At 38.7% G+C, this 16,230-nt stretch overlaps 1 protein-coding gene across 8 annotated transcripts; it reads left to right on the top strand.

Moving 5' to 3' along the window:
- The first annotated feature begins 363 nt into the window (after positions 1–363).
- Positions 364–11,811, top strand: unc-45 (unc-45 myosin chaperone). 8 transcript variants are annotated; one of them, XM_086988863.1, is made up of 11 exons: positions 364–1,534; positions 2,741–2,886; positions 3,902–4,085; positions 4,361–4,598; positions 5,007–5,262; positions 5,999–6,162; positions 6,553–7,476; positions 7,625–7,918; positions 8,406–8,726; positions 9,512–9,705; positions 9,985–11,811. In XM_086988863.1, the coding sequence occupies exons 3-11, from the start codon at positions 3,916–3,918 to the stop codon at positions 10,217–10,219; spliced, it is 2,796 nt and encodes a 931-aa protein (XP_086844989.1). In that variant the 5' UTR covers positions 364–1,534; positions 2,741–2,886; positions 3,902–3,915; the 3' UTR covers positions 10,220–11,811. The 8 variants fall into 8 exon arrangements, with proteins under 8 accessions (XP_086844989.1, XP_086844988.1, XP_086844987.1 ...); XM_086988862.1 differs by having other exon boundaries at positions 2,661–2,886; XM_086988861.1 differs by having other exon boundaries at positions 364–1,831.
- Positions 11,812–16,230: the final 4,419 nt, after the last annotated feature.

Below are 16,230 nucleotides of genomic sequence, written 5' to 3'. Positions count from 1 at the left end.
CTTGAAGAAAACTGGCCAACGGGACTATTTCAAAATTTAATTTCGGTTGTTTTCGTCGTCATTCACAACGTTCATTCGGAAACCTGTTACCCGTCGTGACATATCAGGTAAGCTTCTGTCTCAAAAAAAATAAGAATAAACAGGTTATATAATCGAAATGTCATAGCTTCATCTTGATTTTTTTTGTAAATTAGCTATTATATATACTGCTTTACAATAAATTATATACGAAGAAATACATTTAGTATGTTAGTTCGCTTACTACTATTGTAGTAATTCATTTTATTTAATATAAATAAGAAACGACTTTTTGGTATCTCTTAATTTCAATTTCAAATGACCAAATTACTTCAGTATAAACAAAACATGTGAAAGCAAATGACAAATAATGGTGATACACACGAAAAACGTTAATTTTTTATATGTAATATACTAACTATCATATAATTAAAGTATACAGAACAAAATTCTATAATTCAGAAAAATGTAAATTTTAACAAATGAATGTGAGATTGAAGTCGAGCCACTTAGACTACAGATTTCACCTCGGTATCTTCTTTACAAATTGCTAAAGATACAAAACGTTCTCGAGTCTGACGAGTACATAATCTCTCGGATCGCGGGTTGCGCTTGATCAGCACTCCTGTCTCGTGTTTCACGTCCGATGTCATTGTCATTAAGCGTATGTTCAAATGCCTGGTACCCAGGACAAAATACCCGTGTCCACGTTTGACTTCAAATCCAGATCACCCAACGCGCCCCTAAGTCTTATAGGCACACACGTTACTAATGCAGATATCACAACTCTAGCAAATCAAAACGAAATGCGCTATCGTGGGTGAATGCTGATGAACACCTTCTCGGTGTTGTCGTCTGTTTGTTTTGTTTACATCACGAGTCACACGGAGTATCACTGAGTCAGATGCTTGTCTCTAGCGTACACCATATGCTCATTCCTGGCACCTAACTGCAAATGACATCCGTTTATAATAGCCGACGTTCATTCGTACATACATACCGTATGACACTAAATGGCTCTCTGCAGTTTTACCAGACTGAACACCTTAATTGTTGTAGGCTACGGCTATGAGTCTAATAAATCGAAACGCCGCGGCAACGCCGGTGCTGAGTAGAAGCTGTCAATAAGCCATTATCGAGGCCTCATGCACGCATCTGTTTCGAAAACAAATGCAAGCGTTTTAATTGGCGCTGTCTAACTTTACTCTCTAATGTACACGCTCCATTTGAAGTTGATCTGTCTGGGCAATGTTTTGTCGTCATGCTTGAAATGTGCCTGGAGAGAAAGCAAGAGGATTCTCATTCACTCGGTGTTCAGAGCGAACTTGTTGACTTAGATATACGGTGGTTGTCTGTTCAAACAGAATTTAGCAACAGGCTCTGATAAAAGATTGTATTCGAGGAAGAACACTGTTCTTTGGATGTAGAAAGTAAATGATCGGAGCTCGAAACTAGCCGATTAGTGAGAAAGTAGACATTTACACAATTGAAGCTTAATGTTAACAGGATGATGTTGGTATGTTTTTATGAAATAACAGTATAGAAAAGAAGACTATTGAAGTGGAACTTTACTTGATCGTATTTGCAGCCAAAGAAAACAAGAAAAATACGGTGTTGGCAAACAATATACAGATATAGCTGTACAGCCTTTTGTAAGCACCAAAAAGAACAAAGAAGAGCGTTAGTGCCAGATAGCGGTACACCTGAACAATAAACCAAGGTGGACAGTCGTCGAAAGTCGGTGTGACTGTCGATGATCGCAGTTATTCAGGACGGTGTAAAAGTGTCCTTATGTATAAGAAATGTTACAATGGTACATCGAACAGTTTGTGCATATATAAGCGAAGCTACATCGTTAGATAGAGAGCATCCGGATAGTAGATTATGAACGCTTGTGTATTACTTTGCTTGATCATACAAAGCCAGAGAAGCCAGCTTAAAAAACGATTTTAATTTTTTTTTCATTGCGGAATGAAATTCACTGAACAATGTATTTGTTTGAAAGTTGTTGTTGTTCAGCTTGATGTGGTTATAATTAAAAACCGATAATAGCTAAGCTATCGACAGCACAGTAGCTATAAATGCGTGCATTTATAACTTTTGACGTGTACAGTTTTTCTATCCGTAAGCCAAATATGCATTAGATACATTTAACGAAAAAATAGATTCATTGCAAATATTTTATTTTGGATTCATTTTGAATCACCAATCAATGAAGTGCGCCGTTGTTGATTCAGAGGAAGGTAAATTCGTAAGCGTTTCGCTCTTATGCATTGTTTCGACAGACGAAGTAAAATATATAGCAACTACAACCAATTGCTATAATGGAATATGTCATCCCAATAACAATAAAAATACTAGGATAAAAGCACTCTTTATTGCTCGAGCCATTCATTAGGCAATGTCTTACTGATATGGAGCTTTGTTCATTAGTATAACCAAATATGGGTATAATATAATTGTGTATAGGTATGCTTTATTGGAGCGATCATTTCTATTGTCTATCGCGTTTTAGTATTCTGCAAAAAAACAGCGGCATCCGAAAAACCAGTAATCTTCATTTATCGTGTCGAATTCATCGGATAATACTCACAAGTTGTGCTTAACAGTTTCGTATACGTCTATTAATTTTTTTGTTTTAGTGACACTGTTGGTTCCTCCTCTCTAATCTCCGTCCTGTGTTCATTGGTTCTCCACGGGCCTCTCTCTATTCTATAAATAGGCGTTGCTCTGTGAACGCAGGTCCGAAACCCCGTAGTAGACTACGAGGAACTGGTTACGGCATACCTTTCATCGTTTTTTTCAAAACGCGATTCACTAAAAACTGACCCTCTCCAGAAAAAAAGACTTACAGCAAGTAACGAACTGGTAAGTGCCAGGAAATCCTTTAAGGGTTACGTTAATTGATTGGTGCGGTTGAATTTGAAACTTCCTTTGTTTGTGGACAAAGCACTAACATCGTGCGAGACGCACCCAGTAGGCTCGGTATCTGAAAAGCACATCTGTAATGAGCGAATGTGGGTAACACACTTGCTTGGAAAACAGAATGATGAAAGTCGCGACAATATAAAAAGACTTGGCTAGTGTTTGCCAGCTCTTTGATCAGCTTATAGATTAAATAAGAACTGATTTCATGCAAACTGATGCTTAAGAGAAGAACTGAGAATTAGTGGTGCATATTGGTCTTAGTGAAAGTGAGTTCCATTGTCGAAGCTGGACGCAACATTTGGCTCACATGAAATAAGCCTTGTTTTAATAATATATATAGGGCCGTGAATAAAAGAGTTGCCTAAATTCATTTAAAAATAAGAAAAGCAACTTTTGTGTGACTAGATGTTTATAACGAAATGCCGACTCTCGCTTAGGTCTTACGAGAATGATATTTATGACAAGAAGGTGCGTTTCTTGCATAATATTGTTTTACTGCTATCGTGGTGTTTGAATTCAAAAAGTTTTTCTTTTTCTCATAAAATTTGCTTTAAGAGGTAGAGTTAGGTTATTGAAGTGAGCAGGTTTTTCACATCACATGCCTTTTTTTAACACCACATATGGCTTTAAACAAACATTAACTATCATTGCAATTATATTAGCTATCACATATCAACAAATTTATTCGCTCTTTGTGTGTTTTATGTGGATATATGCAAATGTTTTTATAGCTTAAGTACAGGCGTATTGCCAAACATGTATTTTGAACTTGGTGTTGCCAAGCCCGGGCGTAACCAGTTGAAATCTTTATCGGTAACTTTATTCTTTTGGGTATTTGATGACCTTTCTTCAAACAATAGATATGCTACATAATTACAACTTATATATCGAAGGGCCTGAAGTCTCATTTCGTTGTAGTCATGTTTTTTTATTAATTTAACTAAACTTTTTTCAGCTGAAATTGTAGCGATGAGCGTGGATCAACTAAAAGACGAAGGCAATCAGTTTTTCCGGCAAGCCGACTATGGAGGAGCGTTAGAAAAGTATATGGAAGCTCTGAAGATAACCAACGAAGGCGACAGCGAAAAAAAAGCCATCTTGCACAACAATAAGGCTATGGTCTATCTCAAACTTAACAGGTCAGTAATCTAAAGAATAATGCTAATCTCTGAATAAAGAAGCACTTGCAAAATCTGTCGCTCGAAGTGAGTTGGCCTGAACAGTTCAAACAGGTACTCTAATCGTCGCAGCTATCCTAGACATGAATTTTACGTAATGCAACTTTACGCCATTTACATAATATTACTATGACGATTGTAGCATGCTTGTATTGTGTTCTCAACTTTGTAAATGGATTTATCGTCGCTTATATTTATTATCCCTTTCATTTTTTTGCCTGTTTCATTTATTACAGGTTTGAAGATGCCATAGAAGAGGCTTCGACAGTTCTGCTATTCGATCCGTCAAATGTGAAAGCACTTTTTCGGCGTGCGCAGGCTTTGGAAGGCCTAGAAAAGTACGACTTGGCCTTTAAAGATGCCCGCCAAGCCCTACACATAGAGCCGAAGAACGCATGCGTGTTGCCAATGCTTGAAAGACTCAACGCTCGATTGCAGGATATCGCTAAAGAGCACTCCAGTACAAAAAGTCGGGTTGGTAGATTATCGATTATAATCTCTTATTAGGTAGACTATTAAAAAAGTAATAGTTTTTATTGCAGTCACGGAGATACATTATCAAATGCGTAGCACCCATTTGCTATGCTACTATTTGACTAAGTACCCTATAATTTGTCGATTATTCATTCATATATGAGACCTCAATATATTATAACGAAAAATTTATTTTTAGGATCTAGCATGTTAAGCTTTGAATAACTGAAACATTATCAAATATTGGTCCATATAATAGCAAACGGTTAAATTTCATTGTTGGTTTACAACGAACTAATTTTACTATGTTATTATATATCCACAATGTGCGAAGAACGTGCATTTCTTATTTGTGTGTTTTTATTTTTTTCTACATGCGCGTATATCCCCTCTCACCTTATCGTAAAGGCTGAAACAATGCTGAACATCATCAAAGAGATAGAGTCGCCATTTGAGAAGAAAATGACCGCAGTGAACAACTTGATTGTAGTCGCCCGCGAGAGGGTCGGCGCTGATATAATTATGTCACTGAAGGGGCCTCATACGCTGTACCAAGCTATGAAGTTGCTCCAGAATGAAGATTTCAATCACGGCTCTGTTCGAATCTTCGGTGAAATCTGCAGACGAGGAGTAAATCAGAGCCTGAATATCATCAAGACGCTTGGTAGGTACCGCATCAAACGGTAATATATGTCAAGCATGCTCTAGATTTGCAGTTTTGAATCCTCATTTTTAATTAGCTCTTTATTATTATTATGGAATATGACGCTTTCTTCAACTACAAAATTCTTTGAATTTTGTAGTTGCTCGCAATTATCTGGCTCTGCGTTATAATGGGCGGCAGAAATGTGCTTCATCTGTAACAATGTTCGTGATGTGAATGTTTTTTTGATCGGTTGGCTGTGCCTCTGATCGAAACAGATGGACACTTCTGGGTCAAGGTGTGACATACGAAATTATGTTCGTATTAGATAAAGTGGACAAGTTATAAAGTCAATAAAAACGACAAGGACCGTTTTGCTTCGGATATGGGCATAGCTCAGTTCTACGTATCGTTTCGACGTTGTACAATAGACTAGGAGGTGATGAAAACATTCGCAAATAACTCAAACTTGAAGATACGATTTGGTTCGTACTGAAGAGAGCCACCGTCCGTTTTAAGTAGCAGTGCTTAACTGGGCTAGTAGCAGCAGACTTAAATCAAAACATTTTTATATTAAAAATGACTCTTGTTAATCAGGATAATAATTCGGACGCTGCTTGATATTTGTACCTTTATCAGTGCCCGTGTTCAAGCATCTTCGAAAACTATTGCTTAATTATGAATAATATTTATTATCGTTTCAGCTCGCCAAAAAATAACGCTAACAATGTGTTTATTTTACCCACTCATGTTATAGGTCTTCCATATTTGTTGGATTTGTTTACGTCGAAGAATCCCGCTTTTATTGTTTCCGTCCAATTTATGGTGCAGCAAATCATCAATTCATTATCGGGAATGACGCTGGAGGATGGCAAAGCGGAAAAGGCGATGATCAAGAAATATTCAAAGGAGATTGATTCTGTATGTGCAAAGCTGTCTCCTTGAATAGACAGAATCGGCGCGTCCAAATACTGTTAATGATATGGTGTACCTGTTAAATGCTTAGAATCTGAATTGCTTGATGAAAGAGGTATTAACGGAATTAAGGACCTTAAAGGTTTTATTGGTTTAGTTTTTATTATAGGTATGTATTTGATAGTAGCTTGCCATTACGTGTATTAATATGCCCTGGTCTCAGGAATCACCTTGGCTTACTATACCAAGTTAAGCATCAGAAACTCTATACTTATTCATTAATATTTTTGTGTCAAATGTTTTATGCTATTGATTCTTAAGTTGGCTAGTGTACAACATCATAGTAATTGAAACATTTACATATTTATGTAAAATAGTATCCTTTCCTCGTTTTAGGTGATGCTAACTTTAACGACAACAGTCAATTCTCGTGTTATTTCGGGCCTCGGACGAGATGCCATCCTTGAATTGATCACCAAGAACGCCGACTACCAGGCACTGGATTGGGCACTTAAACTTGTCGAAAACGACGGCTTGTTCAGACTTCTAGACGTTGCGTCCGAGCTGCCGGAAATTAGGTACGAATCGTCGATGGAAATCACTGACGAGACGAAGCCAAAAGTCTCGGTCTGTCTTGACCGAATTTGGTACTGCATGGACCACGACGCTGCGAAAGACAAGTTTCGTAAGTGTGCCAAAGACTTTATCGATGACAAACTTCGGACCGGCGAAGAGCTTGAGCCGAAGATACGAGCTACGGCGACGATCACGGCACTGCTTCTGGGGCCGCTCGAATGTGGTAACAGCATCTTGGCACAGGCAGGCGTGGTAGAGATGATGATCGCGATGGCGGGCTCTGACGATGAAATTCAGCAGAGGGTAGCTGCGGAAGCTCTTATCGCGGCTGCATCAAAGAAAGACAAATGCACCTCGATCCTGTCAATGGGAACGACAATTCTCAAAAATCTATATAAAAGTCCCAACGAAAATATTAGGGTGCGAGCGCTGGTCGGTCTGTGCAAGCTGGGCAGTTTTGGTGGAACCGATTCGTCGATGAGACCGTTCTCCGACGGAGCGTCCCTCAAATTTGCTGACTGTTGTCGAAAGTTCCTCGTCAACCCGAGCAAGGACCGAGATATAAGGAAGTGGGCGGCGGAAGGCCTTTCGTATCTTACCCTTGATGCGGATGTGAAGGAAGACCTAATCGATGACAAAAATGCTATTAAAGCATTGATTGATTTAGCAAAGGAGATGAAGAGTACAGTGCTCTATGCCGTTGTGACTACACTATGTAACGTTACTAATAGTTACGATAAACAGGTGAGCTACATCCAAATAATTTTATTAGGAACGTGACTGTAACATACAAAGATATAATGTAAGTTTAAGCTAACAAATCCTGTAGATCTAATCTTTGGTTCGGCGATTAATATTCACTATAAATCCCTTTCGCCACTCAAATGTATAGGAAATTCTTCCCGAATTGTTAGAATTGGCCAAATTTGCAAAACAGCATATTCCGGAAGAGCACCCGATGGACTCACAAGAATACGTCGAGAAACGGGTTCGAATTTTAGCTGAAACTGGCGTAACAACCGCTTTAGTTGCGCTCTCGACAACAGAATCAAAGAACTCACGAGAGATCATTGCGCGTATCTTCAACGCGATCTGTGAACAGCAAGATCTGCGAGGAATTGTGGTCCAGCAAGGCGGAGCACGTTGTTTAATACAATTGGCGCAAGAAAACACACAAAATGGAAAGGTCAGTTTTGAAGAATGATGATCATCTATCTCAATGTTTCAAAATTCGTGGCTGAGTCGTGGCAAATTTTTGTAGTGAACGTTGTTATTTACTTATAGTAATTCACAAAACAGGACCTTGCTTTAAAAGTGTAGTCTGTAACAGATTAGCAGATGTTGTTGTTGAACTAATAATATCAGGGTGACCTTGATAGATTAAATATAAAGCAGTTCTCTGGCCTTAACCATATATTAGCGTATTAGTGTATTCAAGGGAGTCCTGTTTATAGCGAACTTAGGCTTACCCCTGTTTCGATATATTTGAGTTACACCTTGATTAAACCTAATAGGAATTTCCGTACTGTTATAATCTAACAGATTACCACCTTTTTGTCTCTTTCTGAATTTATCAAGTTACACCCTGCCCCAGCCACAATAGATCTACCCATTAAATTCAATGGGCATGAATAATAATATGTGTCTCTGTTCTATGTTGTTGTTCGGATCAGATGATCGCCGCTCAGGCACTCGCCAGGGTTGGGATTACGATCAATCCGGAAATCGCGTTTCCTGGCCAGCGCGCGTACGATGCTGTCAAGCCTTTAATCGATCTGCTTGCCGTCAACAATACAGGTCTGCAGAACTTCGAAGCGTTAATGGCACTCACGAATTTAGCCGCGGTCAGCGACTCGGTCCGAAAGCGAATTGTCAAGGATGGAATAGCGCCGATCGAGCACTACGTTTATGAAGACCACGAACATCTCCGACGAGCAGCTACGCAATGTCTCCTTAATTTAATGATGCTGGATGATGTTCAAAAACGTTTTGAGGCAAGTAACGAGAATGAAGAGCACAATCGCGAAGAACGTGCTGAATCATTGGACGTATAGTGGATTATTTCGGAGAGAACGCTCAATGTCATTATATAAAGAGCACTAACAGCGTACCGTTTGCATGCTAGATGTGGTTTGTACGTAGTACCGAACTATGCCCATGGGGCTTTGGCAATCTAAAAAATAATTTCTTTATTATAATTATCTTTAAAAACAAGTTGAATTCCGCTGGCTACAAAAGCCGATTTTACGTTTTAGGACAATATAAATGATTAGCCTTATCACTTCCTTCCAATTGAATGTTTCAGGCTAAGACGTCTCCAAAAAGCGAGTGATTAATAAAGCTTGCCAGCGTTATTACCACTTGCTAGTGCACCTAAGGCAAAAATAAATTTGTAATCCGTGTGCGAGTGCTCATCTAGTGTCCTCTTCAGAGCTTTACACATTGCTATAGCCTTGTAAGGCTCCGGCAACCCTTGCAGCGCTATCAAGCGCTCATTAAATCAGTCTGATGATGTTTGAAATAGACAAATGTACTACTACACACTTGCATAGCTTCATTTACCGGTTTTCTTGTGCACCTAGCCTGTTGCAGAGATTTCTGGCAATGGAGGTTGCCATCAGGTGACACCACAGTTGGAATGAAAGCGTGGATTGCCGAAAGAGATCGATGTGTGGACAATACAATTTTTTTGAACCCCCAAGCGGATAAAAACGATAATTAAATACTATTATTAATATTATAAGAACCGACCTAAACTTTATCTTTTCGGTGGACACAGATCGGGGATCGCGTGAAGTTGTTTACACTTCTGCTTGGAGAGGATGATTTAGGCACAAGAATGGCGGCTGCTGGAGCCATGGCCATTCTGACATCGGCGAGCGAGGTGGCCTGTAGCAAAATGATCAAGGTTAAAGACTGGGAGGACCTTATCGGAGCAGCTTGCCTCTGCGAAAACATTGAGATGCAATACAGGTTAGTAAGAATTGGGTAAACAGCTCGGGTTTTGCTAGCAGTTTGCGAATAATCGTTTAGGCACTCCAAGAAAATCTTATGTTTCTTTTTAGTGAATCCATCTATGTGCTTGATGTTACTAAGTGTTAAAAGATGACGCTGAAATACCACTTTCATGCGTCACGTCGTAAATACGGTGCACGTAAATGTTTCAAATAGGTATATTTAATTAATTCTTATCTTGAACTAGATAAGCACTAAAAGACGATTTGCTAACGTTGCAATCGCTGACATTTGCAGAGGTTTCTGTATCCTGTATAATCTGGTAGCTTCTCGTCGCGAAGTGCTCGAAAGGATGGTTAGCGGAGAGTCAAAGCTCATGCAGATGTGTCAGGCCATCCTGCAGGTTGGACAACTCGAAGATCGAACGCGGGCGTTGGCGCAGGAAGTTTTGAAGCGTGTCGATGAATGGACGAACAACGCAGCAGACAAGACTGATGCTCCTGATTCCACTGCACAGGAGCAAGTTGATTAGGGGAACAGCTTGTCACAAGCCAGTCACCGCCGTACCTCAACAAAGCACATTGCTTATCAACGGATGACGCGACATAATTGAGTACCCTTAGCAAATGCTGCAGCATCCATGAGCCTTATAATTGACTAGCCATTTCAGCCAATTTGCTATAACTCGAGGTATGCGTTATTGGCCAAGGTTTGTTTATCAGGACAGCATAATCAGGCCATGAGATAAGACGGTGATCAAAACTAGTAAACAAAACTAGTCTTGAATGTATAGTGTGGATGATGCATTACCAATTCATTACAAGCGGGAGAAGAACGCTAGTGTCAGCTTTCTGTTACCACTACTATCATAGACACAATAATTAAGAGAAGATACTCGGATCCGAATTTGGATTGTCGAGCACAAAAAGTCGTGCAGTTATTCTCATGTCGCAGTTGTTAAATGGGTCGATATACTGTCATTCAATGATTCATACGGTTTGTCTTACTGCGCGATCAACAATGACAATCATATGTATGACTCTTATCCTAATATAATAATCCTATCGGTGCTCTTTGCCCATAAGCTGATATCTATTCACATATGTGGTATTGACTTCGGCCACATTAACGGTCACATAACGTAGAGGTCTCCTCTAGATGCAGCTGTGAATATTGCCACAAAAATTAGTCAACGAGCGACCATGTTGACGATTACATATGAGTTTATTCACTTGGATGCTGAAGATGTACCAAACTACGTTGAATGTTTAATGCAAAATAGATGTGGTATAGCTGTATGGAAAAACGGATATTTTGAGAAGAATATATTTATATATTCTTCTCAAAATATTGCGTTTTAACTTCATGAAATCGTCTCTTCAAGTGATTGGGAACCGTCTTACTAATATCTATTTATATGATGAAATTCAACCGAGACAATTAAATTTGGTTATCGATAATTGCTTTGCTAGATCTTTACTGACATCAATCTCGTGCTTGAAAAAGAATTGATTTTCATGGCGATAATCTGTATGAAACGATGATTAAGGTCACCTGGATATTGGTTAGCATCGGTGTTGTACAGAAGGTGCTTGAAAATAGATATACTCAGTAGTAATCGTTGATTTAGGAACTGTTTCCTGTTTGAAGGGTTGAAGTGTATCCGTAAATAGTCCAGTATAACTACGATCACAATGATGCGTTGGTCTAGAACACGTGTTAAATTCGTGAGACATGATGCATGGAATAAAAATCGAATTTTCTGTTTAATTGAATTGGAGCCTAAATTGAGGGAGCGAAATCACTAGCGATGTGTGGGTAAAATAGAGCGGATTTCTTCAAATGCAAATGTCACGATCTGGCATAGTATGATATCAAATCTGATTTTGTTAAGCAAAAACACTTAGGACGGATTGTGACTGAAATTTGTTCGACACTGCACATTAGCATTTCGGGCCTATTCCAGCTAAATTAAGTTAGAGGACTGTTTTTCTTTGCTACAGACAAGAATGTAACACAGTCGACTCATTTGTGTTTATTGAACCCAACATGTCAGTATGGAAATGTGCCAGCGTGTTTTCATGATAAATATAATGATTAATGCAAATAAATCAATTGTACGGAGTAACGGCTAATATCTTGGCAAACAAGCTAAGCCTTTCCATGAGGTCAGATTTTATCTAAACAGGTAGATTTGGCATTTACAGGTGTTTTGTTTGCCTTCTGAATGGTTATTGCCTCTCCATGCTGTTGCTCTTCAAAATACGAAGAACTTAGTTGACGGCAACAGCGTTAGCTATACAAGAGTCAACCATACTCTCATTGGCGAAAAACCCTCTATCGACATGCTTCCAATCTGCTTAGAGCGATCACAGGCTTTCGCTGACCATCCCAACAACTCTTGGCGTCAGAGGTATATCGGCTGCTTTAACAGATTTTCGCGGCTTACATCGCATTAACGGCACTGTTGGCAAACCGTAGTTTGCTTAGGGTAGAGAACCTGTATCAGCTGAATTTTCTATTAAGTAATAGGTAAAACGAACAGCGCGCAGGCTTTCTGTAGAACTTGGAACTGAAAACATGTCTATATATTTACGTATATATATATATATACGGGTGCTACGTTAGAGGCATGACGTCAAATGGTATTTTGAGAGATAGCCCTAAGGCCGTTCTAGGCGTATTAAGCAAAGCGATGTGTCAATGAGCGGAAACTACAAATAGAGATGAGACCCCGTAACTGCAGCCATCGTCAAGATGGCCTTTGCAAATGAGAAAGTACTAAAAGGAAAGGGGTCGGATAATTAGCTGATGTTGGAGCAACCTATGATTCAAGGTGTGTGAGAGTTGTGTCTTTTAGTCCGCGTAGCTTCAGCTTTGTAAATATGACCTATACGGTAGCGAAAAAGAAGACAAATATATCATTTGATACCACTAGAACATAACTGAGTGCCTTCGTTCTTCGAGACCCTAACTTTATCATGTTAGTTAGTCTTAGGCGAAACCTAAGCCGAACAGTTGCAGATCTCGAACTCTAATGACTCCCGTATTGGTTATTACCAACGCGTGTTCTACACGACATATCTATTCGTACTTTATATGTATTTACTGTTAATTAAAGCTCAACCCTATTTAATAAAGAACGCGTTTGCAACAATTTCAAACAGTATCCTAATGTTATTATCAAATTTTTGTATCACAAATTATATCAATCATAGATTAGTGCAATACTTAGTTGCCGTAAGTAAACTTCACACTTTGTGGCAACTTTGGTATGGAAACCTTTTGTAAATAACAATTTTTAGTTCAGTGTCAGATATACTATCTGTATGGACAGCTAAAGAGCTGATTATATAGATTTTTATATATATACATATTCGGTTCATTAACGAGAAGTCTTAGCAAGTTTGGCATAGAGAAAGGCCGATTCCTCATCCATGAAACTAATTTTAATCTTCACAACAACTTCTAGCTACGAACCTTCACAAGTTTTTAAATTCATCCTTCAACATCACCTCAACAATGTACAAATTTGCATAAAACGACCCATACACTAACGGTTTGTGGATAAAGACAAAAGAAGAAGCATTCCAATATTACCTAAAAGTTAATTATCGGACTATCGGACGGAGTCGATGGGCACCTTTGGTCTAATCTGCAAATAAAGATATACTTCGTTATATCACTAGTTGTCACTAGCGCAAATCACATCAAGGCATTTCCAGTGGCAGAACCTTCATCAAAATATAAGATTTATATGACAAGTTGTATTTGCTGCTGTAGTTCCAGATTGGAACCCATACTCCCAAATTACTCGATTTCTTTTTTTATTTTTTAAGGCTCACTACGATCGGCATACTAGAAGTCTGAATGACCATATTCAAGTGAATGGCCTCAGCTTTCAAAAAACACAAATGCACCTCCGATTAAAAAAAGTGTCGCGAAATGATCCGCCGTTATAATATCATCAAAAAAATAGATCAATGTATGCTAAATTTCATACTGAACGACATAGTCATATTATTGATGATAATAACGTAGATCTATGAAAAGATTTAATTATTGCGAAAACTAGCTGGATGCCTTAAGACTGTATTGCAGGTATTAACATAAGACGCAATTGTAGATGTGGTGAAATGCTGCTGGCATTCTCACGTCGCACATTTTCACTGTAAAGTCAATTGAGAGCTATATTTGGGCGTAGCGCTCAATTCAGTCATCGGCGGGCAAGTTTTCGTCGCCACAAAACAAAATATAGACACCATGTGTGTAATCGTATTGTTTCAAACATAAAATTTCGATATCGGCTACAAGAGAATGGGCTGGGAAACGGCTGTGAGGCATTAAAAAGTTCTGTAAAAGTAGGTGGAGTTCGTGATGTAAACCTCTCCACATTCTTGTAATGAGCAACTTGTGAGGCAGCTAATTCCACTATTTTTCTAAAGTTTTATTGCTAGCCTTAGCAGACGTGCTATTTGCAGAAAAACACCTTAAGCAAATATCAGGAAGACACCTATTGCTTGATAATGTAGAAGCGTGCTTTCCTACTTTGTATGACGCACTCCGACAGGCGTCTTGATTTGTCTCAGAGTTACTGACTGCTGCATCCGAGCAGCTTTCATTACTTGCCGGCGGACTTCTTGAGCAAACGCGAAGAGTATGCTCAGAAACTGGGAAAAAGAAAGGATAATGCAAAATACCGAATCTTTCGTCGTCCTTCGCTCCACTTGAGATTTGTTTCGATCCTTCCCGTTTGAACATTAGATACACTCCTAACCATTTCATCATTATGGATCGAAAACGTTAAATGTAATGTTATTCGCAATTTTTTTTATTACGCATGATCTTTTGTTACGAATGCCCTGACGGTTATTCCATTGATGCGAACAACGGTGCTGTTGTAAGTGTTGTCGTGGCTCTGGTTTTTTCCGCAATGAAACAAAAAACGTGGTAAGGGAGGCGTGCAAGTTCGGGCGAAAAACAGCTGTTTAAAAAGATAACCAGCATAATTGGATGGAACCAGGAGTCTATGCATAAGTTGTCTTGCCCTTTCCGATTATGCTACTACTGTAGTAAGACAGACTTTCGTCGCCGTATTGACGGACTGAAATAATAAATTAAATCAATAAATTGCTATTATTATAAGTAAATTATTATTTAATTTTTTTACATCAAGAAAGCAAGCGGCTGTAGCCGCTCAAACTGTCCATTAATAAATATCAGGATATATGGTCTGCCTTGTGTACACACAAATATTACGCCGCATTACACGACCAACCGCATATACTACACGTCAAGTGTGATCAAATTGTTTACACGGAGGACCTTGTTTAACTCCACTCGCTTACCTTTTGGAAACTTAACTAGAGCGTTTATTAAGTCTGACCTTAGTTTGGGTTCCGAAGCTGAACCCCTTGCGGTTGTTAAATCAGCTTATTGCACTATTTTCTTTATTTCATTAGAGTTACCTTTTATTGTTCTATTGCAATTTCCTTCTGGTTCTCCAGTAAGCCCGTGGAAGTCTACTGCAAACATCCCATGCTGTTGCCATATTATGCCATTCCTTTGTTTCCGTAAAAAAGGTCTAAAATTTAAATAAAAAATTTGCCAAAGTTCTTCCGAGGAGAAAGCCTTATACTTGTTTATGCTAGCTATCCATTTAGTCAACTCTTGGAGTTTCTTACGTAGTTTTTCAAAATACTTTATCAAATTTTTAAGAGCATCACTACGCAAAACTGGAAATCGACAAAAAACTGACTTAAGCTTTTCCGCATAAAAAAAAACTTTCAAAATAAACTCGTGCGAATATACGATTTGTTCTGTGACAACTGCTTAATACTACAGAAGAAACTGAAACTGTATGCACGTAAATAAATTAATTGATATTACCTTATGACTAGAGCTGTATTCGGTCTCAGATTGGCTGCGTGATGCAGAGTAAGACCCGCAACCTGTCTGTATAAAGTAATGCTATACGAATATGCCCCATCTATAATCGACATGTGTTTGTTTAACAACGACGTGCAATGCCTATTTCACGCTTAGTTGCTCGAATTTTCTATACTAGAAGCCTCAAGAGTCGAGTCGTTCTAATTCCCCGAAAAATATTGTTCGCTGTAAGCAGTCTTTTCCTACAGCTACACCAATTTCAAGGATTTTCCTATAACAACTTAGAGCTCCCGTTGCTGGAGTCACGATAAGTCGCAGGCAGCTTCTGATAAACGCATTTGACAAGGGGAAGGCTAGCGAAAGAGTGGACACTTCTGCTCATCAATTTTCTTCGAATGTCTTCTCGATCCGAATACGTAACCTAGAATTACATGACCATAAAGTAAGTCTCAATTTCAAATTTATAATAGTTATAGGAACTTAGTATTTTTCACGGTTGTATTCAACTGAATTTGATCTATTGAAACTTTGAATTATAAATAGCATAGATCAAAGCACCAGTAGTGATTCAGTAATACTATAAATGCTTCTAGCTATGCTTTTTCAACGGAAGCATTGTGCGATTATCAAGGAAGCTTGGTAGGTAACCCGGAA

Source organism: Varroa destructor, unplaced genomic scaffold (assembly GCF_002443255.2).
Source record: "Varroa destructor unplaced genomic scaffold, Vdes_3.0 BEIS01000004.1, whole genome shotgun sequence".
Taxonomy (NCBI): Eukaryota; Metazoa; Arthropoda; class Arachnida; order Mesostigmata; family Varroidae; genus Varroa; species Varroa destructor.
Note: the sequence above shows the minus strand (reverse complement) of the source record. Positions and strands in the feature narration are given on the sequence as shown.